Source organism: Meleagris gallopavo, chromosome 8 (assembly GCF_000146605.3).
Source record: "Meleagris gallopavo isolate NT-WF06-2002-E0010 breed Aviagen turkey brand Nicholas breeding stock chromosome 8, Turkey_5.1, whole genome shotgun sequence".
Classification (NCBI taxonomy): Eukaryota; Metazoa; Chordata; class Aves; order Galliformes; family Phasianidae; genus Meleagris; species Meleagris gallopavo.
In genome coordinates this window covers 546,247-571,851 of record NC_015018.2, presented here as the reverse complement: position 1 = coordinate 571,851, position 25,605 = coordinate 546,247, and the positions used below count along the sequence as shown (strand labels likewise).

At 36.9% G+C, this 25,605-nt stretch overlaps 1 protein-coding gene across 2 annotated transcripts in view; it reads left to right on the top strand.

The window, feature by feature from the left end:
• NRG3 (neuregulin 3) overlaps nt 1–25,605 on the top strand; it is a 285,382-nt gene that overhangs the window by 170,631 nt on the left and 89,146 nt on the right. For both annotated transcript variants that reach the window (XM_019618006.1, XM_019618004.2), the window contains exon 3: nt 7,256–7,329. In XM_019618006.1, the coding sequence (XP_019473551.1) occupies nt 7,256–7,329 (74 nt within the window). The remainder of the gene's footprint in view (nt 1–7,255; nt 7,330–25,605) is intronic.

Genomic DNA, 25,605 nt, shown 5'->3' with positions numbered 1-25,605 from the left:
AAAAAAAAAGAGAAAAAATATTTCTGAAGAGTTTCACTATCCTTAGTGAGAGGAGGTAATTCTCACTCATGTGAAAAGCCGAAAACCTGTGCGTTCACTGACCATCAATTTGTGTGGGTATGCTGCAAGTAAATTTTGATACAAATTATCTGTCAAACAATACATGTGAATTTCAGGATAAAGGAGCTAACCTGAATTTTAAGTGAACTCTCAAGTCTACAACCACAACACAACAATTCTGCATGGGATATGTGCGTTGATTAATTGTATTAACTTTTTTTTTCCTGTGTAAGGGAACACTTTCAAAATTCAAAACCTCGTCTGCTAAGAAGAGTAGGAAATCACTAGTTCAGATACTGCCATAGGCCTGGAGAACTTGAATGGCTTTTCTGATACATCTTGCCAATTTTTTTTCTTTTTCTGAACTACTCTTTATGAAATAGAAAGAAAACCACCCAGAGAAAGAGAGAAATGGTAATTTGTTACTTTCTGCATGACCTTGAACGAGGCATTTAAATGAAATCCACATAACTCCTTTTAAATGCTAAAAGCCTCATTTATTTCAATGGTTAATACAGAGGAGTTAGAGAATTCCAATTTTACTAAAGTATCCCCATTTTGCTTCTCCAAGGCTAAAGGAACCTGAAAGACCGAAGTCAACAAATTAGTTGAAAGTTGTATTATGTAAGTCTAGGCAATGACATGGGTTTTTGTAGGTATGACCTTTAAATCTCTATGCCATTTGCAACAAGTGCATAATAGTACTTCTTTTTTCAGAGAGCTGCACTGACAATTTCTAGCCTGAAAAATACCATGATTTTTACGAAGTTTTATTCAATTTCCCTATTGAAGTTAGAGTTTTTTAACTAGCCTGGCTTTAGGTCAAATGATATAGGAAAACTTTTTCACTCTTCTCTGGATACCTATTGAATATAATTTTCTTCATGGTTACTTGCTCTACTTACTTTTAACGATTGCAAGATTTTTAAAGAAAATTGACAGGATGGTGATTTTTTTTCCAAAGTTCTTAATGTCCATTCTTTGAGATTTGTATGATATATTTTCACAGAAGTCAACTTTTTTTTTAATAAAAATGAAAGAGAAAAAGAGATACATGCCTTGACTTAATCACAAAATAAATTACAAAGTCGTTTGGTTTTGGTGGTTTTTTTGTTTTTTTTTTGTTGTTGTTGTTTGTTTGTTTGTTTTAAACTCAAATCTGTACTTGAAACCTTTACTATACAGAAGGTTTCTTCTCTGTTGTGTTGTAGATTTTACACAAAAAAAAATTCTCAAGAATGCAGTTGCACACTTCAAACTAAAAGTTTGAAGCAGGGAACTGAATTTGTGTTGCTGCATGATTCACAGTATGAACGTGAAACTTGAGTGTATAGTAGGAATGGAAAAACATATCTAAGTGCAAAACATCAATAGTAAGAAAGAATAATTTAAGTACATAATGCTATTTGTATGTAAACCGTGCTTTGTTTTTCACTAGTGGAAACCCCTGAGGAAAAACTGCCATTTTATAAGAGTTTTAAAATCCAGCATTTTTGTTTTGGGAAGACATTAAGCTTTATTCAGATGCATATGCTGGGGTGTTAAATAGATCAAAAGAATTAATGAAATGCCACTTAGCTGTGTTGCTATTACAGGCTGTTGTAACTGGTTTTGTACTAGGTGCTGCCACCCTTCCTCCTCTTCTTCTTTCCTTCTGTGCCCCCTGCTGCACGTGTTACTGAGACCTGACCACTGGCAGCCTAAGCTCCTACAGCCTCACTCCCACCTTCACTTTGCAATTAAGAAAAGCCATGGCTTTTCCTTTAACAGATTGCTTGTAAGTTATTACACGAACCTTTCATGAAACAGTTTTGAAAGGTCATAGTATCTTGGAAAAGTCTTTCCATTGTGAAACTACAGAAACAGATTAGCAAAGAGGAAAATGTCATCTCTCTCAGCAGTGCTCCCTGTCTGCAGCAGTTTCTGGGAGAAGTCTGCAGTAATGCTTAGTTCATTTGGAATTAAAACATTCCTTCTACGATTATATTTTAGTATGAACACTGTTGGGTGTAAATAATACCTGATAAAACTATTAACTTTCCAAGGATTAATACACAACTATTTTACTTGTCTGTACATGATTAGAGATGTCTCAGAAGCAGAGGTGTCTCTCTTCACTCTTTTGAGTTTTTTATTTTTCATTATCATTATTTTTCCTTGTATTTTTTTGAGAATAAATGGTTATCTCTATTTTTATTTTTATCTTTATTTTTTCAGGAAGAATACAAGGACATAGCATGTATAGGGTAGCTGGACCCAGCTGATATCTATTTGTAGTCAAGTGAGCAGTCCAGCTTGGCTGGCTTGATCTCCTTCTGTGATGTGAAGACCCCACATGGGTCTTCAGCATTTAGCAAAGTATTGGATGCTGTTTTCCACAGCATTCTCTTGGAGAGGCTGGCTGCTTATGGCTGGGTTGGGAATACTGATGGTGGGTTGAGCAATGTCAGAGTTGTTGTGGATGGTGTTGGATGTGATTGGCAGCTGGCAACAGATGGTCTTCCATGGAGCTTGAGATTAGGACTGGCTGTGTTTGAGATTGTGTTGGTAGTCTTGGTGGGGAGTGGTCTTAGCATACACTGGGTGGGTATCTGACCAGTGCCAGGTTGGGCAGGAGTGTTCATCTGCTTGGGTTTGGAGAGCTGTTTAGAGGGATCCAATGGGCTGGATCAGAGGGTCACAGTTGTGTGGTATGGAGAGGGTCAGCTGGATATTTAGGCTAGGAAAGACCACAATAATCAAATAGGAAGCATTGCTTTTGGAGCAATGCTCATACAAATTTCTGTTGTTTACTGTGAAGGTCATTCCAGCTGGAAGCAGAGAAGCTGAACTTTAGCTTGCTTGCACAACAGAGAAATTATTTTTCATTGTTTGTAGCATATTCCACACATGGCTTTGATACAACCCAATGGCCCATGGAACGTCATGACTTGCAGTATATATTTGTTACATAGCTGACACTCTAATCCAGGATAGAGTGTGATGTATGCTGTGTGTGTGAATAAGTATGTGATCAAAATTTATTGACCACTCGAACATCTCTTTATTATGATCTCTGAACCCTCACTGAGAGAATAAATAGAAGATGCTGTTATGTATGGTTTCTAGTCATTTATATTTTGGTTCAGTGGCTATTAACTGGTGTGATGAGAAAATAATTTCCTTGCTTTTTGATTTGTAAGTCAAAATGTGCGTAAGTAGAGCAAGGACCAAAAGACCTTACCTTGAGGAGTGAAAAACGTTACTGTATGTAGCTTTCCACGGAAAGGAGGTTGTGAGTGACTACGTAAGTGCAATGCACAGTAAAGCTTAACCTTAAAAAAACACCATCTTTGAGAAATAATATTACCAAGTGCAAGATGTGTAGAACACAACATTAAGTAATCCTGTCTGAATTTAGCAGCTATCACTTAAGCATGTTCTGTATTTCAGGATTTTTAGCAGCTTCATATTGGCTTTACTTAGGATTTTTTTCGTACCACTTTTAAATCATAACAATTATTGCTGATAATTTTGTTCTCAAGTGTAGATAAATAAAATTATATTGGTGAAAATCAGAGTAAAAAATAGTGGATTCCTCACTCGGATTTAATTTGCGATGAAACAGTAATTCTATTTATGGAGACTTTCACCGTGGTCTGCACTTGAGCATATGTCCAATTCTGTTAATAGAACACAGCACTTTAGGAGCTACATGTGTTCTGTTATTGAGTTGGAGCTCACACTGCAGTTCCAACTCATAGGTGAAAGTTGCAATCTCACGTGCAGGTCGGAGCTTTCACTTGACTATGAGCAATATCTCATCCTACTGTTTCTTTCTTTCTTCTCTGAAGGCATTGCTAATAAACCCTTGCTTGTCATATAACTAAGTGATCATTTGTACAGTCAGCTGTATCTAAGTATTTATCAAGGTTTTCCTGATTGCTCACAGCTTTTTTTTTTTAATACAACCACAAATATAAATGCAATGATTTGCACCGTGTGGCAATATTTAACGACTTCAGTTGGGCTTTTCTATATACTTCTGAATGTGACAAAAAAAACTGTTGTTGCAGTATAGTTGTAAGACGGGGTTTCTTTGTTTTGTTGGTTTTAGTTTTTTTCCTTCAGAGGTGTGATGCCAATTAACAGCATGTTGACTTATCAGGTGCTGTGAGTACAACCATCACATTTCCCAGTGTAGAATGGATGGCTGATACTTCAGAGGAGATTATAGGGTGCCACAACATCAGCTTTTATTGTATTTCAACGTTATAACTGTCAAATGTACATTTTAAAAGGCTTCAATTTGACAAGACTGCTTTACAAAGATATGAAATTCGTGATGTTGACAAAGCAGTTATTCTTATTACTTGTTGTCTTATGGATTTCAAAAATCATTTGATAATAAAGCTAGGGAACTTAGTTTTATTTTTATTGACACATTGTTTAAAACACAAGTTATGTATGGCTGGCTATAGTACTTTGCTTAGTGTAACATTACATTTTTATATTAAAGTATCTTATTTATTCCTTATCAGCCACCTCTGTACTCAATTTTGAAAATAACAAAACTAAATGCTTGTTTTGGCATGTTCATCCAAGTGTACAGGTAAGTGAAAATGCTACTTTAGACTCATCCAAGTCAGTCAACCAGTTGATTACCATATGCTTCAGTTTCACACTGAAGTAGCAACAGTGTATGTATAGTCAAGATAGAAATAATAGTTTGATGAGATAGCCAATTCATTTTTAAGAGAAGAAACACAGCACCATTATTATTTCCAGATTGAATACATAGTAGCAGCAGTGCACAGTCGGATTCCAGAGATGCTGAGTTATACAAGGCAGGAGGTGTACAATGAGGGGACAGTGATATATTCCATTCCAACCCACAGCTCTTATAAAGTTAGGAAATGAAAGCCATAGAAGTTAATCTAACTTGATCCTATACCTGGGCAATACTTTACCAGTTTTATACCACGCCGTTTGCAAGGCCATCAACTTTATATGCATCTGTAGTATTTGCAGCTGATAAATTCTAACTCTTATGAACAGCATTCAGTGGAAATGAGAATATTCAAAGCCTCATTTGCCAGATAGAACAAATATTTTCCTGAAGTATAAGACCGATGTTTGGCCCCTGACAGTTGGTAGGATTGGAGTAGTGACGTTCAGTTTGTTGCATGCCCTGGCAGCAAACTCTTCTCCTTCAACTCTGGCATGAGCAATTAATTAACCAGGGATGTCTGGTAGCTGAAATAAATGGTCCAGACTCTTACTCAATGGTGAAATGAGATAGCAAAGTTTGTTTTGTTATAAAGAGTGTGGAACAATATGGAAGGAAGGCAGCAGACTCCTGTCTCTGCTAGCTCTGATGACTGTTGGAGGGGAGGGAAGGGGCTAATCCTGCTGGTATGAGGGTACTGATAGCACTGTTCTGCATTGCCCTGCCTGGTAGTGTGCATCACGCTAGTGTGCGTTAAGTTCAGCTCCTGCAGGTGTTACTGCTCTGTGATTGCTGCATTGGACTAGGTGATGAATGATCTGTATGACTTGCAAACCAACAGTTTGGTTGCAAGTCTGAATAGGGTAGTAAGTGGGACTGGCACAAATATCTGTTAAAATGTTAATAGAAAATGCTAGTGCAAAGAAAAGAATATTGCCACCCTTGAATGCTCTTCTTAAGCTTGGAAATGAGCTCTACCAAACCTCCACAAGAACGTGAAGATGAGTTTCTGTTCCATGTGAGGCAACGTCAGGTATTTCATAATTGGATGCAAAAAAGTGCATGCAGCAGTGTCTGAGTTTATTATGACCTCTTGAGCTTTTTCTGACTAATGGACATCTTTTAAGTGAATATATTGCATGGAAAAAAAAAGACAAATATGCAAATATCTTCAGAGCATTTTTTCCTTGACTGGTAAATTGTGACCACTGCCATAGGATCTGATTTTGTTTTTTTCCGGTCTGCTTTACAGATAGACAATTACCAATGAGAAACCGATCTCCAAAGTACCACTGGGAAGAAAGCAAAAAGCTTTTAAGAGAAAAAGGCACAAAGCAAGATTTGACATAAAATCAATATTTTTTAATCTTCCTCTTACTGTAGATTTTTGTGTCTGATGGGAATTCTTATAATTTATAGATTTCTTCACAAATATGCTTTCTAATCCCTGTATCAATTATGGTGAAGATGCACTTCTCAGGTATCAATTTATTAATCAAAAAGCATTTTAATAGGCAACTTTCTGAGGAAATCTGAGTAGAAATGTTGTGAAGGAAGAATTAACTTCTGTTCCTGACGTTATCACAGAATTCAAGTTACAGTTGTCAATCCTAATGAGGACAGTGATTCTGATTTGAGCATATTGTTTGGGTGATGCTCAGGAACTTGGTGAGATACGGAGTCCCTGTTGCTATCATTTGTAATTAAACTGCCCATCACTTCTCTTTGTGAAACTGCTTAGTGAATAAATAATTAAAGGCCTGATTTCAGTGTGCTTAGTTGAAATGAAAGGGATTGTTCTAAGAACAGCCCAAATGTATTAAATGGAGTTTTTTTAAGTAAGGATTCAAGATAAATAATGGTATTAGAATTCTAGTCAAAGCAAATTTGGTTTTATTAAGACAGTGGGATATTCTAGTTTATACGATTTGAATTGTATTTCTGTGGATATCTAAGAAAGTTCACTTAGGAGCAATGCCTTGTCTATCAAGCGTAAACTCGTTATCTCTTAAATACAGTTGGAATTTGTCTTAAAATAAATGTCTGGATAAGTGTTCCCTACTTACTGAAACATCCAAAGATGAATGCATTGCAAATCTCATGGTTTTGTGCAGTACAGAAACTTTATAAAACTTTGTTTTATCTAATAAGTTTATTTGATCTGCAAATGTCTATTTGAGTGAAGATGTTTTTTAGCTGTTTAACTGTTGTTTAATTTAATATTTAAAAGAAGAATTGCACTTAACTGACACTTCTTTCAATAGTTTCTACAATAACCAGAAATAATTGTGGGGAAATCCTTAAAATAATTATTATTTTGTGTGGTCCTTGTCTGTTTCAGAAACTTGCTTCTATAATAATTTAAATAACTCCAAATATGCACGTCCCTCACAACATTGACAGGGAAAAATTCTTTTGAGTTGCTGCCTTGAAATTAACCTTCTACTATCGCATGCGTATGTTTGTCATTTATCCCCTTTTTCTCAGGTGCAAAGAGGGCTACCAAGGAGTCCGCTGTGACCAATTTTTGCCGAAAACCGACTCAATCTTGTCAGATCCAAGTACGTCAAATGTTTTTCTTACATATTTACTCTGTTCTGGAGGCTACTCTTGCTGCACGAGATGACCCTTTGCCTGTTGTCACAAAAATGTATTATGGACCTTTGTAGTTGCGTGCAGGGATCTCTATTGCATTTGTTGATTAAAACAGAAGTACACGTCCCCCAGTCTCTGTGCTAATAAAGCATGTTGCACTGCAGCAGAACAGGCCATTAGGAAACTTGATTCCTTACGATTTGGATTAGTGCTATCCCTTTTGAAGCCAAAGTATTCATGGTTCTCCACTTTTGACTTGAGAACGAGTAAAACTATGTGACATAAAAATAGATGAATTCAGGCTGCAGAGTGGTCCCTTCAGAGAAAAGAAGTGCTTGTTGTCCAGAGCCTCAGAGATTATAATGTCTACGCAATATCTTCTTTATTATTTATTATTTCTCCTTCAGTTTACACAAAACCATATTTTTCATTATATGAGTGACCTTGCTCTGTGTTTACGGAGTAAAGATGTGCTGCTTTCAGTTATTAATGTGGAACAGAACTTTCTATCACACCTGTCAGTGTGTGCTAGAATACCTATGCGTATGTTCTGTTCATCTGTCCCACTTTATAAATTCTATTGACTGTTAAAAATACGTGAAAAAAATATTAGCCAAGATAAAAATTTTTAGAAGAAAATCCATTTACTGATGAACATTATTCGTATTAATTTTTCAGGTGAAGTGACATACTGCAAAGGGTCATACCCAATGTGTCATTTTTATTCTTATTTCTGGAAACTCTAATGTATTTAAGTCTTCTGCTTTTGGGGTACGCTTTAAAATGTCATTTGGATTGTTTTGTCTGTGCTTTTTGAAGAACAATGCTTGTTCTTCTAAGTCTTTTTTGTGCTTTCTCTTTATTTTCTTGTCCTTTTTAATGTGAAAGCCTGTTGCCAAAGATACCTGTTGTTTTGTACTTCTGTGTGTTGTATAGCTCCCATTATAGTTGGCTTAGTATCTGGTTTTGCTTTTCCTTTTGCTTGACCTTTAACTGTGAAGTGCAGAGTCTATAATGAATAGGCAGATATTTATCTCTGCCAAGTCTTGTGTGAATGTGTAAAATAGCAGTTGTATATACTCTAGGAAAAAGGTACTTTGCATCCCAAAAACTAGGGGAAAGGAAACTGAACTAGTGAAAGGGCATAGTGGTACCTACCTGATTGTTTTTAACAATGGACTTAGGTGATATTCTCTCAAGGGCAGAGGTGTATAGTATTTCACTAAATTTATTTAGGTGATAAATAAAGCCCAGAAAGAGACCCCTGTATTAAGATGCATCTAACAAGGCCAAAAGCCCTGCGGGATTTGCATGCTGCTGATAGTACTTTTGTTTTTTATTTGCAGCATTCTTCTAGTTGCACAAATTTGTTTGTCTTAACATGGGAGACGCTCCAGTTTATTTCTGTGTTTCCATAAAATCATAAAATTATTCAGCTACCTGTTTCTGCCCAGTATGAAGCTAAAATTCTACTGAAATGCCCTTTCTTTTAGTTTTATTCATTAAGGCTCATATTTAGAAATATATTATTAAGGTTCTCTACGAATAGAAGACCTTGACTACATTGACATAGGTCTGGATGCTCCTATGGCCCAATAAGTGCTCTTCTGCCAAAATAAAGAAGGTAAATGTGAATTAGGTATTTTCCAAGTTGGTTTTGAAATGCACCTTGTACTTAGTCTTCATTTCCATTCAAAAGAGAAGAAGTTGCAGCTCAGCTCCATTTCTGTGTTCAAATACAGTGTTGGTATGTATACACATCTGTACTTGTTCTATGCATAATGCTTGTGAAAGACAGATTTTATTCATTTTCCTTTGCAGCTGGACAGTGATAACATCAGTATTTTATTCAGGAGTTAAATCAGTCAAGTATTTATCTCCCTTCTAGTGAGAAGAAATGAATATCACATTGAAAATTAGTTTTCAGTATCAGTAATAATTATAGTTTGTGTAATCTGAAAACCGTAAAACGTATTTGACGCTCTTTTGGCAGTCAAGTGCAACATGATTATTTCCAAAGACTCTGGTGTTGATTCACAAAAATTTAGTTTTGCAGTTGAATGTTTGTTCAGATCAGAAAGGTAACTGCTAAAGGATGCTAAATTGTGAATTGAGAGGTGGCTTCCGAAAGCAGCCATTTCTTTAAACACAAGGCTCAGTTCCAAAAGCTGGACACTTAAATGAGTGCTCTTGTGTTGGGACAGTGCAAAGCCAACACTGGTGTCAATCAAGTTTTATAAGCAACTCTAGCTCACGAGTCTTGTAAGTATTACCTAGGGTTTTTTGTAGTAAGGTTTTCTAAGCTCCCGTAGTACATCTGATATTAATTATCTTCACTGAAGATTGAATGTATGAAAGGTTGAAGCTATATGTTTTTAAACTTTCCTTGCCTGTGATAGTGCAACTTAAGTTTTCAGAACATTCATTCGTTACTAAATGGGAAGTAAATTTGAGCCACACTCAGAAAATAACTATCAAGTCAAATTTATCATTATAATATTTATATGCTCAATAGTATATTTTTGTAGTAGTCCTCTAAGACAAACCTATCTTGTTCTGTGTGGCTTCTGTCTGAAGTTCCACAATGTGATATGGCTCTGCAGTGCTTTCCTTCTAATACCAGGCCAAATGCAGCTTCTTACCTCATTTATGGCTATATTAGGCACATCTTCACTGTACAGCACAGATAAGGTTCAATTCAGGTAATAGTTTATATGCATTATTGCATGCTATATCATGTGCATTTTGCCTAGCTAGAGTGAACAGCTGCTACATTTAAGAGGCTGTTGTTGGGAATCCTCTTGAAACCACTGATGGTGTTTCAGAATTCACGAAGCAATTTCAGTGACTCAGTAAGGAGTCACTTCTTGCAGGAGTACCTTCTTGCAGTCATATCTGCCACCTGCTACCCATTTTCAGGTCAAAGTTAGGATCAAACTGATAAGAAATCAGATTTAAGATGGAAAGATAGCAATGCCAAAACATGGTAAATGCAAGACCTTCTAGAGGACCTTCAGTCATGGGAGCCATCGCAGATGCTATAAGTTTGCTCTTTCACTTCATTTAATTTCTCTTCTATTAGCTAGTTTTTCTGAATGTAAGTGAAAAAGCAAAAATTGAATTTACATATAAAAACAAAATATATTGGTTAATCTTGGAACATGTGTGAAACCACATAAAAGCATGGGAGCAGCAAGAAATCTAATAAAATGAATGATGTGGCCAAAAAAGGGAAAAGGGCTGCCTGTTGCATGACAGTGCAACTCGTGCTCAGTGTCACTATCAAGAGGAGAGAAGCCATCAGTCTTTGTAAAACAGGGCAGTAAAAGCCTATCAATTATTGTTCAATCTTCCCCTCCCTCATGTATGGAGGGATGGCTAACGTGAGATAGCACTCACGTACTGAAATGAAAGGAGTATATTTGAAATATTGCTTCAGCTTTCTCCATTTGAGCTAACTCCTCTTACATGTATGGTTCATGGCAATGGTTACCACTTAGGTTTTCAACATTATAAATGAAGCTTTTATTTAACTTTACGTACAAGTCATTTTTCAGGCATGTGTAGTCCTGTGTGTATCTGTAGGATTGGAAACTTCTATACAGCCTAAATTGTACAAATGTACTCACATACTATCCTTTATAGTGTTCTGGAGTAGACCTGCCTGGCCCAAGGAGTCTTGAAAGGTAAGTTGTACCTAGGCTGCAGATATTCTATTTAATTCATTTTTACTTTGAGGCGAAATGTAACCTCTACAGCTTTAACTTCTCTCTGCATCTATTCTAAAGTGTAGAGGAAAGCAATCAAGAAAGCAGTTTGTCATATAGGCATTATTTGATGGTGGATATTTTTTCACCAAATTCTGTTGAACTCAATTCTCAAGTAATTTATCCCTAATAGTTTCAAAAGCTATTTTGCCATGCAAAGGAAAATGTATTTCAGTTTTATAATGTGCAGTATTAATTTCATATGAGACATAATAACACTTGAGTTTTCCCTTTTGACCTTAAAAGCATAAATGAAGAGGAATCCCATCCTGTCGTTTTTCAAAATAAATGCGTTATTTTCTAGAAATAGGAAAATAGGATGGAAAACTTTAAGGTTATTAAGCCATGCTTCTGCTACTGCAGACAATGTGATCATGTAATTCTTTCTGCAGTTTGATCAGACTTCATTTTTTAACAACTTAAAACTAGTGTGAGTGGGTCACTAGTAACAGGTTTTTGTATAGTCCCTTCTCTGAGAATTTCAGATTCCAGACAAAATTTGTTCGCAGCCAGGATTTTTTTGTTGTTGTTAAAATGTGCACTTTCTTTCTATCCTGATATTTTTTTGTCCATCAGTTTCCACCAACACAGTCACATTATGCTTTGGGTTTGTCTGTCCAGATTTTCTAATGTCAGAAGTCTCGTTCCTGTAGACTTAGCTTTAACTTGTGGCAACCCTTACTTGTGCCAACATGACACAAATCATGTTGGTGGTTTTTTTTTTTGAATCTCATAAAAGACAAACCTGCAAGCTGTATGTCTGGACTATGCAGATATTTGTCCTTAGATTACTTCTTTATGTAGTAAAGGATCAAAAACCCTCTCCTATAAGACTCTGGGGCTATAAATAAGTAGAGAAACTTCTAGGTAGTTAAAAATGAAACTGTTTCCCTAGGAATGTCTTCATGGCCTCAAGACATGAACACTCCTTGCTTTATTCCTCCAAAGTCCTAGTGACTTTTCTGTTTTTTATTGATAGAAATGCATTTTTTCTTTAGAACTCCTGGGTCATGTCTAAATGGGAAGTTTTAGAGCTTACACGTGTGCCTATGGTTTCAGCAGTATGCCAGCCCACTGCCCTGGATAATCCCATTTGAGAAGCTTTAGTGGTTACGTTAGTCTTAAAGCTGTGCATTTCAGTCTGATTTTAGGTGCCTTTTTCCCCTCTGGTTTTCTATTTGTAAGATCATAGGATAATTTAATTTGAAAGAGAAGTCTGGAGTTCTCAGCAGAGCTCAGGAGGCTCAGCCTCCTGCTTTGAGCATATCTAGCTTTGTAGGTTCTGCTAAACTGCTGCGCTGGACACAGTGAAAGCAGTCTTCAGAGGAACTGTTACTTAATAGAGGACATCTGTAAAATATTTAAAGAAATTCTTTCTTTTCAAGTTGTATGGATAAAATAAGTGAAACTTTTGAGTCTCTTACTGAAGGATTTTTTTTAGAACCTGAACAATTTGTCAACTTTACATAATGTTTGTGATTTTTGTCAATATTCTTCTCAAATGTTTTTCTTCCTCTTTTGATTTCTGGAAGACATAGGGGTAAATAAAATTTTTGTCTTAGAAAGCATTTGAAGGTAGGGAGTAGCAGTTAGGAGTAGAAGACAAGCTAAGGACAATATGAGGACCTGCCTTGCCAGAGGCAGATATCTAAATACTATGGAGAGCAATCCTTCTAAAATGGATTAATCATTCAGCTTCTTTAATCTTAGAGGGTTTTTTGAAATACATATCTATACCTGAGTTCTGTCTTAGCTTTGTCTCAAAAAAAATAATAATAAAAAATTAAATGGAGAGTTTTTAAGGCCTTCTGCAATACTTATTCTAGAAGTTGTCATCTGTTTATTAAAAATGCTTTGTGTTAAAAAAAAAATCATACAGAACAAGCAGCTACAGGCCAACTTTCCGTTCTAATAGCAGTAGTTTTACGCACTTACGCCAATCAAAGTGAAGAGTGACATCAACAGCATGTTCACTATAAAAATCATTGTTACTTGGGAATATTAAGCTTTTGCCAAGACAAATAGTCAAAAGGTGATATTTTTTTGCCTTGTAAAATCAGATTTTAAGATGTGTGGCAGCAATGATTGGGTCAAGTCCGTGGCAGTCAAAGATTTGATTAAGATCTTTTAGTGCCTATCAAGTTAGCAAGACGTTTCTTTTAACCACTGTTTATTTTTTAAATTAAATAGAGAATTCCGCCGGTTTAAATACATTGTGAATAACGTTAATTAGTATTGATGCATTAAAAACTGAAAGGAAGGAATTGCTGTTATAGAAATAGCAATAAAGGGGAAGAGAGACTTGAATAACTTGAAAAATTTTCATGAATTTTTCTATAGACATGAAAAGATGCATCATATTGTAGTGCGGTCTGGGGAACATGAAACCTGAGGAAGGGTGAATTCAGAAAGAAAAGACATCTCTGAGAAAGCAGGGACGTGCCTCTCCATCTCTTTGGTCAAATGAGGGTAGAGACCTCAGAGTACACACTGTAGAAGGAGGATTTCTTAATTTGAGTTCTGTTGACACTGTAAAATTTTCTTGTGTGCAAATAGTATCAGTTTTGTGTTTTTCTTGTTTTTTGTTTGTTTATTTTTTGTTTTGAAGTAGGAACGTAAGCTTTATTCTGCAGGAAAGACTGAAATGTTCAAAATAGAGGTGCAAGATGGACTCAGCCTTAGTAAAATAATTTGCCATTAATTGATGGAAGCACAAAGTCGTTCTTTGTCAGAGCACATCAGAAAGTTAAAGCAAAAGAGATTAAGTGAAATCACAAGTTTGCTGCTGTTTCAGTGAGCACACAATGTGTGCTCAAAATCATGATCAGTTTTGACAATGTAATTTTCATACTATCTTCAAAACCCAAATTAAAATGCATAAGAAACAGCTAGAATTAATATTCGTTTCTACAAATGTACAAAGTGGTATGCAGAATGTGCAGTAGAAATGGTTTTTAGTGGGTTTACTATTGCTACTACAGAATAGATTTTAAAAATCTGTGTTTTATGTTCTTCCCCTGGATGTCTTGTCTGAAAAGATTCAAGGGGGTTACATTGGCTTTCAGTTTCATAATGTAGTTTTAGAAGAGTTGTCAGCCTTTGCTAAATTTATAGTTTTGTTTAATAATATAAAAATAAGAAATCGCATGGGTTTGTTTGGAAAAGTAGAAAATATGTCTGAATTTGACTAGAATCCTTTTATTAGTTTTGAAGGATCATCAGTTCTTCATTCTCTGTTCATGTCTCTTCTTGGAAGGCAAGAATGTTTAGCATCTGATTACTCAAAATTATTTTCAGAAACTTTCTTTTAAAGTAGTCGTAGTTAAAGTATGACTATTTTTGGCATGCCTTTTACAACATTGGTGTTCTGTTCTTAACTTGTAAAGACTATGTCAGTAGAAATCTGTGGAGAAGTGATGGTATCAGGTAGATGAAATATAATTGACAGTGGGGGAAAAAACCTCAGGAATCTTTTCCTACTACTGGTAGTAGTTTCCTAGTAGTAATTGCCTACTGTTACTTCAAAAAACTGCTTCTATGTGAAATGTTGATAATGAAATTGAAAACATTATTATTTGATCTTGGAGTAAATCCCAAATTGAGATGCTGAGCATTGCAAATCAGAGTCCACAAGAAGTTTTAATCAGTGTATTTTCCTGTATGACGCAGATTATAGAAATCAAGGAGGAAATTACAGGCGCCCCATGTAGAGAAACTTAAAGGCTGCCTTTCCCAAGTTACCATTCATCTGTGATATTTGGAACTTGCATCTAGTTAAAGAATTTCTAGGTCTTTGTGTAGTGCTTCTCACATGTGTATTTTAAGGAGTTTTACCATGTGATGGCAGCAACGGTAGATTATGGCTTCTTATACAACAGTCCCAGCAGATGGCTGTGAATAGAGGTTACGTTCTTATATAAAGGACAGAGCTGTGAATCGTGCTCTCCCACTGGCGAGCCTGCTCCTCCGCGAGCGCTGGGTTCATCTTGGTGCGTGAAGGAGAAGGTGGCGCGGCACATATGCTAAACAAGCACCTTCTGAAGTGACAAGACTCCAAGCCGTCAGCTTCTCCTGCCTGCTGTTCTTACAAACACGCTATGGTTGCCTAAATCAGCTTTTGGCTGTCCCATGTCTGAAGAACCGTAAGTATATATAGCATGAAGTACATATTCTGGGATGTTCTGGAACCATCTTATTTAGCCCATGGGTCTGAGCAGCTAGCTTTTTTCTGACTTGCATGCTCTTCATACCAGCAAGATGTTCCTTCCAGTGTCAACCTCTGATCATCTCAAACAGACATCTCTGATTTTGCCTGTATGGACAGGGCAGTCAGTAGATTAGCTTGTGAAATCGCTTTTGCAGGCCTTGTAAGGCAAAAATTCAGCAGTGCAACAACCATAGCTCTTTACACTTAGGGAGAGAAGCATGAACGAAGGTGTTCGTTGTGAGATGGCACACAGGATTATTGCATAAAACGTGTCAGTGATTTAAACAAAAAACGCTCATTTCCTCAGGTTTCCCTTTCTCTAAATTAGCTACTTGAATGTCCAAATAGCTTTTTGCTGTTTCACTTTATTTCATTGCTTTAGTCCTGTTTCTGATGTTAAATCTTCAGGTTCGATTGAGATGGTATAGATTGCATAAAGATGCCCTCTTGCAGAAGATAGTAAGAACTCATGGAGAACAGAGATGTATTTTTCTCACTGACAACTACTCACATGCCTTTAAATACTCCCATTTGTATGAAATCGAACTTTGAACTGAGTGTTCTGGCTCTCCTTATTAGTGGTTCTGTGTTAAAGGGATTCTAGAAAAGAGAGCAACAATGAGTGTGTGGATAAATCACAAAGTTGTGGGGTGGCTGATACACTGGCCTGACTACTGGTTTAGTCACATTGCATAGGTGTAAGTAATAAGTGTCAGGAAGATGAGGTCTGCCCTGATTCTTACAGACTGAACAGTCTATAACATGCTTATCACTTCGAGATTAAAAGCATTAAAGGGCTCATACCTAAGAATTTAAGCATCTCAAAGCATTTGGGTTGAGTTTCCAGATAAACTTCCCAAACTCAAACGTACCTTGTAAGAGTCTCCATGCTCCTAACTGAACTTCACTGTTTGCATTACATCTGTACTCCGCTGCAAAGGTGTTCATTAAGGCAATTATTGTTGTTATGTTAGACTTTGCACTTCACTTGAAGCTTCTATCAGCATTCAGACAGCTTATTTGAACAATCTTGGCTCATTAAAGAAAACTTCGAGTAAGTGTATCATGCAATATTAATGCAGTAAGTGCTTTGCCTTGCTGTGAATACATGATGCTTTGGGGGTCGAGTGTATGTATGTCTCTTTCCAGGATGATGGTAATCTTGCTGAGTACACTAGGGGTCAATGTTATTATCAGTTTGATTACCCCATTTATGTAGTTATCTTTCTTTTATGAAGAAAGATATTTCTCAGCTTCTTGAAGGCATTTTGAGGCTCATTTTCTGAGGCTTTCCGCAGCAATCATTTTTGACAACAAAGGACAGACAACAGCTGTTCTGGGTACAGTTTTACTCTGTGAAACCAGAAGTTTATGAAGCTATTTTTCCATGGATCAGAAAGTTCAAGAAGGTAAAAATCTCAGTTTTGCTAAAGCTGCTAAATGTTTTATTAATTAATCCTTTGAGGTTCCATCATCTTATTCTGACTTCCATGTCTGACTACTCTTAGGCTATAGATTTTTTTCTGTTGACCATTAAGGGCTTGAAATTGTCTACCATGAAGATGTGTTCCGACAATCATTTTCATTGGTAATCTCGATCATGAAAATGATTTTTTTAAAGACAAGAAGAGATCTATATTGTCCTTAGAGGGAAGCAAAGAGCAGATTAGAAAAGGCAGCTCTTGGTGGGCTGCTTGGAATGGGGGATTTGTTTTCTTCCCAGAGCTTTGCGCTTACAGGCTTGTGAGTCTGCTCTCAGTGCAAGTGCCTATTTGCTGTGGGGAAAAACGGAGTCTGATTGTTTGCTGCCATCATCAGTCACAAATGAAGAGGCCTGGCAAACAGAAAGTTTCTCTTGTTACTTCCATAAGCAACCTAAATATCACCTTTGACAGTCTAGCTCTGAATGGTCTTGTACTGATCCAGTGACCAACTGAATATAATAGCTGAACTCTACATGCTGTTGTTCATTTGGTTGTTGTATAGTAGTTCTGACCATTGTTCTTGTTTCCCTCTCCTTCTGCATACTCCTATTTTGGCATCTCAATTGGGTTATCATAAAAAAGAGAAGATTTGATGTACAACAAGTTTTGTTTAAGAATATTCACTCTTGTCCTATTTGTTTTGTTTTTTACTGTCTAGTTTCTTTGTTTTTATTCTTTCCTCTTACCTTTCATTAGGACATATCTACTTGACATCCTTCCCTGATTTAAGGGGCTCTTTTCCTTTAGCATCTGAATTACATCTGTTAGCGACTCTTTGCTCTCCAATAATCTCTACACCTACTCAGCATTTGCCCCATGCCTGTGCTGTGATTCCTCCCACGTGGCTCCGCCAGTGGCCTGCTCTCCCCTCTGAGACCAAGGTTTGGCTTTCACTGTTTATTCCATCCCTATCTTTCAGGTGAATGTCAAGGTCACAAACTGCTTCTCATGTGCAAGTCTGCTCCATCTCATTTTGGCTTCTCTTTCTTCCTTTTTATTTTTGCCATGTAGTGGAATTTAAAATACATAATTTCCAGCTTAGTGTCCAAAATGTTCTCTGCACTTTTACAATGAACATATGCCCATATTCCATTTTCTTATTTAGGGAGTTGACTCCAGTTATCTCTGAAGGTACGGAAAGAGGTTACTACCTGATGCTTATCAGGAGAAAATATCCACTGCGTGGGTTGTTTGTGAAAGGCAATGTTTAAATTTAACCTGTTTTTTTGTTGTTGTTGTTATTGTTAGTTTTTCTTTATGCTTTTATTTATTAAATAGAGTTTTATCTGAAGAAAGATTGCATTTGCAGTATTGAGGCTTTTTCTGTGCCTCAACAGTACTTTCACAGGGAAAGCTTTTTCAAGCTTAGGGAAAAAAAGTTCTGGTTTTGCACAGAAAAGGGGGTCCCAAGTTAGGCAAGAATGGCATATTTACCTGTTATGGGCAAAACTCATGTTCAAGACCTTGCTCCGTATGACCTGATTTTCCTCTCTTCCAGATGAATGCCTAAATCACACCACAGAGATCTGAGTGGGTCAATGTCTTGTTTTGTTTCCTTTTCTGGAACAAAAAGCTTAAGCTTTTTTTATGGTTTCTCGACTGTTTCTAGTGATGAACTGTTAAACCTAAAATCTGTGATATGTTTAAACACCTATTTTTATAGTACCATCCTACCCTAGAGATGGCACAAGATGATTTTGCCTTAATGCACTGAAAAGATACGAAACACATTTGAAGCATCTGAATGAATTGTGTTTAACTGAAAAAACTCAGAAAGTTTATAACTTCCTTGATAGATGATGTGCCAAATTTTATTCCCTTGACTTAGTAAGTCCTTCTAAAAAGACGTTTGCTATGCAGCAGAGCAGCTCTAGTGTATTATCTGTCTGCTGCTGCTGGCAGAGAAGTTCCCTCTGAGTGGCTCTGGCTGCATCTGAACCGCAGCCCAGGCATGGAGCGAACAGTGGCATTTTTTAGGGCGCTCCTGTGGATGTGGAGATGAACAGTAACCAATACATATGTGTATGTTATTAACTTTGGGTTTTATGTTTTTGTTAATGTGAAGGCTTGAAGTATTCCAGTCTGGTTTGGTTCCTGTTGGAAGTTTATCTTCTATTAATGTCATATAAATTTGCTGTCTCTATGAGTTTACCTTCCAAGTTTTAAGCAAACTTTAAGGTTAGGTTTAGTTCAGAGTTCAGTAAACAAAGGCTTAAGTGCTTTAAAAGCCTGAAGATGTTTTTTCCTTATTCTTCATGCTTCTACAGATAGGATGACTTGCTTCAGAAGAAAGTTGTGAAACTTAAGTTGTATATATAGATGTTTGAACAACTCCAAATGAAAAAGCTACACACCAATGCATTATTACCATTGTCAGAAAATCAGTATTTATTTTCTAACCATTGGAACACAAGCCAGAAACAAACTGTTTAAATCTAGTATAGTAGTATTGAATATCTTAAGACGAAGGTGGTAGGAATATGCGATTATGTGTTTAAGGCAAAGTTAATCAGCTGTTGTTTTTTTTTTTCTTTTTGTGGTCAGAATATGCCATTTAACATCATCTAGAATTTTGCATATTATGAATCCACTTGTTCCATTCCCGAGTAATCTTGTAAATGTTGCTGGAAGACTTAAAAACAGATGGCAGATTAAATTACATTTTTGTTCAGGTTGAGTCTACTTAGCAAGTTTCTGCAATTGATGGTGGGGGGTTATAGTGCAATATTCTGTGATAACTGCCTGCTGGTGTTATGAACTAAAGTCAGTTCCCCATGGTTGCATTGAGGCAGGCCTCCTACCATTCCTTTCTAATGTGGAACTCAATTGGTCTGGCAAATAAAAATGGTCTTGAAGCTTAGTGATGGAAGTAATTAAATGCAGCTAATTACTCTCAGCCTCAGATTTTACATGGGTCGAGGTTGGCTGGCTGAGTGAGCTTGGTAAGGTGACAGTCTGGGAACAAGCTTCTACTCTCTGTGTATCTGATGCTGTTCTGATCTGTACACAATCTACTTACACTGACAGATCACTGCCTTCTTGTTCTTCTGAAGTAGGGAGGATTTAAGCTGTTAAGTAGGAGCATTTGGCGGAGGGTGACCTTAGAAGTTTACTTTAAAAGGAAGAATTTAAATCCTCAAACTCAGAGCCACAAAGGTTATGATGTCGGTTTGTAAGAGAAGATGAGGCCTGCTCCAAAAGTAGTGCTTTCTATTTCATTAAATTGGTCCATGGTATCAGAGATGGTTATTGGCAGTATGGGAGTAGAGGCTGAACCTTCCCACCATCATTCTGCTCCATTTTGTTTACACAAAATGACAGATGGCAGCAGAGGGGCAGTCTGACGGAATGGCGTCTGGTGTACAAGTGCATATGAAGCAAAAGTGTGGAACAGAATTCTTCCATACAGGAAAAAAAAACATTTGAAACGCGCATAAGGTTTATGGGGACCAAAGAGTGGATGTGAGCACAGTGAGGCAGTGGGTGGTGCATTTCAGCAGTGGTGAAAGCAATGGTGAAGACAAGCCGCTTTCCTCTCAACCATGCAAATCTGTACGAGTGCAGTATGCGTGGTTTAGTTCATCACTGGTAAAAATACATAGCCATTGGTGGTGACTGTATGGAGAAAATGTTTTGTTGCTGAAAAGTAGCTTTATTAATTAGTTCTATCACGCTCCATGTATCTATTTTTTTTTCCTTGCAAGTAAGTGGGAAGCGTTGCTTTCAGAATGACCAACTTAAAAACTTATTACTGATCAAACATGTAAAGTCATTTCTGTTATCAGAGGATCATCAAAAATGGGACAATGCTAACGTAGGGAGAAATCTATCTGTATTATAGCTTCAAAGTCTAGTGCAGCAGTGTAAACTGACTTTCACGTGGCCACAGACATAAGCTGGAAGTACATGGTATAGCCCATGTCAGCTCTACTGGTATGTCCTGTCAGACCTTGATTGCTCAGTTTATTCTCTGTTCAAACTAAACAAGGAAATAACTGTTTATTGAATAGACAGCAGAGACCATATGACAGACAGCAAGCTAGTAAATGAGCAATGACAGATATTCTCTGAAAAATCAATGTTTTTTTGACATGGTACGTTTCCACTGAGGGTAAATAAAATTAGCCGAGCAGACCTAGTATCAGTCTCATCCATGTTTTGTTCCTTATAGCTATGAAATTTGCAGCCATGAGTAATTCAGGTTGAATGCCTGTAGAGCTGAGCATAGCAGGACTCCTGTACGGTACTATAACAACAATCTGTTTTCTGTTTTCAGGATGTATTCTTTAAAGACAAAAGGGAATGCCACATGAAAAAAAAGAAAAATCATTAGCTGACAACACATATTAAAACACTGCATAACTAGGAAACTTTCAGCTCCTGAACTCTGTGTATAAGCCAGTATTTGCTATTGAATTTATTTTAACAGAAAACGGTTTTCCTGCTCTTAACTAAAAAAAAAATAGGATTTGTGGCACATTCGCAACAGTTGATAGCTGCTATTTCTTTGACTAAGTGTTGATGTTACTATGCAGATTTGTAAGCAGAGGAATAGGTTGGGCCCATTTGAAATAAGGACTCTGATGTTTTCTCAACTACCTACAATTGCAATAGTTTTAAATGTAGAAGTGCATCTGTATGGGGAATTCCAGGAGCTTGTGGAGATTGTGAAAATGCATCAGTTCTATCTTGTTTTATAAACTCTCTGTGCCTTTGAAAGTACATTCAGAGAAGTCCTCTTTTTTCTCTGGGACTTCTAGATTGCTCAACCCTGCATCAGTCAGAAGCTTCTTTTTCTAGAAGATGTTGGGAAAGCCGCAGAGATTCATGGTTTTTAGTACCACCCCACAGTTGTCTGACTTGAAATGCCTCTAAGTTCCCTTTGTATTTAATAGGGGAAGTGTAATTTCCTACTTCACCAGAGGTTAATTAGCATACAGTAAAATAGTTCAAAAAATAATTGTTATAATGTGACATTTAGAGGCTCTTTTTACTACAAAACTTCGACAGATCAAACCGACGCAGACTCAAAGTTATAGCTGCTCTATATATGGCTGCTTCATGCTGAGGGGGAATTATTCAGTATCAACTGAGGCAGATCTGCACCAGGAACAGGGACATGGACCCTTCTGGATGGGGAAAAACCTCAAGTCCAGAGATGCACAGCCCAGCTGGCAGCATCATGACCTTTACTGCAGAATATAGCACATAAAATGGTAAATACTTCAGTATTTTTTTTCCTTTTTCACCTCTTAACTGTTGCCATGAGTGGAAACGAAAAGGGGAAGGAAAAAGAAAAAAGAGGAAAATAATTAAAAAAGATTGTTACTCTGCTAGAGCTAGACCTTGCTTCAATTTTAATTTAAGATACTTCAGGTATGTCTCAATTCTAAATTGAATGACACAATAACAGCAACCTGCTTCTTGGATCATTACTGCTCATTAATGTACTTGTGAAATTAAAGGTTTTTTCCTAAAAGTTAGCAGGTTCTTAGTAGCTAACTACTCTCATTCTTGTGTAGTTCTTGGTGTCCTGATACTCTGGTAATCCTCCCCAGGGTTGTCAAGATTATAGAATCATTTTATTTGGAAAAGATCCATAAGTTCTTCAAATCAAACTATGATTAAGGTCAGACAATATGGATGAGATTTAAACACATAATTCTAGTGAGTGGCTGGTCTTTTGTGGTTGTGTTGTTTGTTGCTCTTTTTTTTTTTTTAATATATTGTCAAATCCTTTGTCGCACAAGCTAAGAGACTTGCTGAAATTAATTCCTAATGAGCTTCTGCATATCCAAAATAAGAAAACTAAAAAGAATGCTGCATCTTACAACTTCCTAATTGAGTTTGTCCTGGAAGTGAGAATAATTTAAGCTTGAACTTGAGAATTAGTGAAATGTGAAGTAGTCTCCAGGTATAAGAAGAGGCTTGATCGTCCCTTCTTTTCAGTCCTGGATCAAGTGGTTCAGAACAGCTGGGCTACAGGACTTTTTCCATCTTGATCTTTCAGATCAAGCATAGAAGTGTTGACATTAAGAGAAATGGTAGCTTTCACCGTGCGTTGCTTTGGATAACGCTGTTTTTCATCAGCTGTCAAGTTGCCTGCTAGAGCTGCAGTCCCTACCATTGCTTCATTAGAATTACTCCAAGGATTCTCTAGTTGGATTAGTCTGTAGATCATCTGCACATTTTTCACTGGAGCAACTTGTGTGTTTTATCTTAGCATCAGCTACGAATCAGCTTTGGGGAGAAAATCAAATTTGGATAATTTTGACATATTTTGCTTAATATCTTAATGCTGAAAACCATTTGAAGTTGATTGGCAATAGAGAATTTGAATAAGCTTGTAATGAGTGGAAGAAAGTGCACATAGAAAATTTATGGTACGTGCCTTCTGTGCCATCTGCTATGGGCTTTTGCTGCTTCTTCATAGTTAGTTTCTCATTACAATACAGTGCTATCCTTTAAACCAAACTTTGGGAAGAAAAATATGGAAACAATTCATGCTAGAAAATCCTTCAGTGCATATAGATATTAAAGCTGACAAGTAGTTTGGTGAGCAGGATGGCAGATGGTCTGTGTCTAAGCGGAAGAAAGAGCAACACCAAAGGAAATAATATTGCCAAGTATGATAGTGAAGTTGAAAAAGCATTAAAACGTACTTTGGTGTTACCTAAGAAATAGCTCAGGAGTAGAGAAGTAGGAAAATAAGAGATAGTCATCGTGAATTCCTGCTCTAAGTATATCTCTTTTTATTCTTTATGCAAGTACCCTTACCAGAAGATTATAATGAATGGAGTAGGTGTGGATAAATATTTGAGGAGGAGAAGCTTGGCTCGGAAAAGATGAAAACAAATCAAGGGGAATACCAGATAGGTGCTACATTTTAAACTGAGTTTTGTGGGATTTAATTGTTTAAGAGAGCTCAGGGTATGGATGGAAGGGCAGGAAGAAAGGATGGGAAGCCACTTTCAGAGCGGTGGATGTGAGCAGGTGCAGGTTCAGTCCCAGGGAGCCCCGCTGCTGATGCTGTCCTGCACTCAGATCTGGGTTCTGGGTCAGGTTTGCAAAAGCAGGACTCTGGGTTTCTGTGAAAGTCTTCTCTGAGCATCTTAAATTGCTGGCCATAGAAAGATAGAAGAGAAAGGAAAATTAGATGCATCTGCTTTGATCAATGCGGGATGAACGTTGTTCCCTGTGTTTTGACCATAGGGTGCCTAAATAACTGTCTGCTTGTCTGTGGTGCTTGGTTTGTTCAAAATGCTTTTTCCCTAGAATCGTTCATGAGAGGCTTTTGATATGGGTTTACAAAGATGAATACAGTCCGGAGTTCTTCTCTAGGTCTTCTCTAGGTTATTTTTTTACTTCAGTGGTTTTGATTGATAAGGACTGAAAAAGAACAGCATAAAGTTGTCGAGTTCCAATAGGGAATACTGTGGTTCTTTTTTTTGGTCTCTTATTCACGAAAAAGGCGTACATGGAATTTGTATTGTTGTCATTTGTACAGACTGGTATTTATAACAGAAAAAGATGCAAAAAAAACGCGTTGTCACAAGAAGTGATGTGACTGGGAAAAAAGCAGCCTGTACTCAGAACAACAATTGATGTGTAGATAAGATGCAGTTGTTTTGTGAGCGAAGCGGGATGTGCGCAGAACCTGACATTGCCACAATATTGTTCCTCTAACACAAAATGATTGATGAGGTTGCTACATTTTTATTGGTAGCAATGCAAAAGGATGACTGTTCTTTTCTGCTTTAACAGATTCATTGGCTTAAAAAATAAATTCAGTAGTATCTTTTGGTCAAAGAGAAAAGTAATACATTATCCGTGTCAGTCCAAGACTATGAAATGCATTAAGTGTTTATTGAAGAAGCAGCCTGACTGGCTGAAGAATTTTATTTGTTTTACATTTATCTGTATACTTGTATCAGTTGTCCAGCAGTTCGACTGACTGATGCAGATTGTGTTTAGTATACATCCAAGTGTGTTGTTTATTATGCGCTCCCATTATTATCCATAAATCTCTTAAGCCTTAGGTGCTAGGAACTGCACCATTATCTGAATGTAAAACAAACAAATAAATAAATAAATAATGTCTGCTGTGTAAGAGTACATCTCTTACACAAAAGGCAGCAAGTACATTCAGTGCTATTTAGGATCCTGTACCTTAAATGGTTTTTTTGAAATAATACTTAGGCTCTGTGAAAATGAACTCCTTAGTGCCTTTGAAATGCCTGAGTAAGTGGATGGTTTAATAAAACTCTTATAGTTACCATTAGGGTCTGGATGTTTTCTTCTTCTGTATTGCAAATTGTATTTGTACTGCATTCTTCAGTTTGGCTAATCTGATAACTGGTCAGGGTACTTGAGAACAGATATTTAACTGTATAATTGATTGTGGGTAGGAAGGTAACTGATAGGTGAGATGGCAACTGTTAGTGTCTGATTCCCTTTGCTGCACTTGGCTGTCACAAGGAGAGAGCTGTTACTGGGAGTCCTTAGATGTCTGCAGGGCTGTGAAGAAACAGCTGCCCTCAGCAACTATGCGGAATGTATTTAGAATCTGTCCCTAAATTCAATGTGTACCTTGTGAATATTCTTGAGTGCAGCTCTTACAGATGTGGTGCAGTGCAGATCTCCGCAACCCGTTCCACGAGGCATGTGAAAAGGAAAATAATGAAAATTTTTATGGGAAGCCACTGTAGAGGCTAAATTGATACCCAGCTGGTTGGATGTTGGGTGCTGAATTGTAAAATGCTATACCAAATTAAAAAAAAAAAA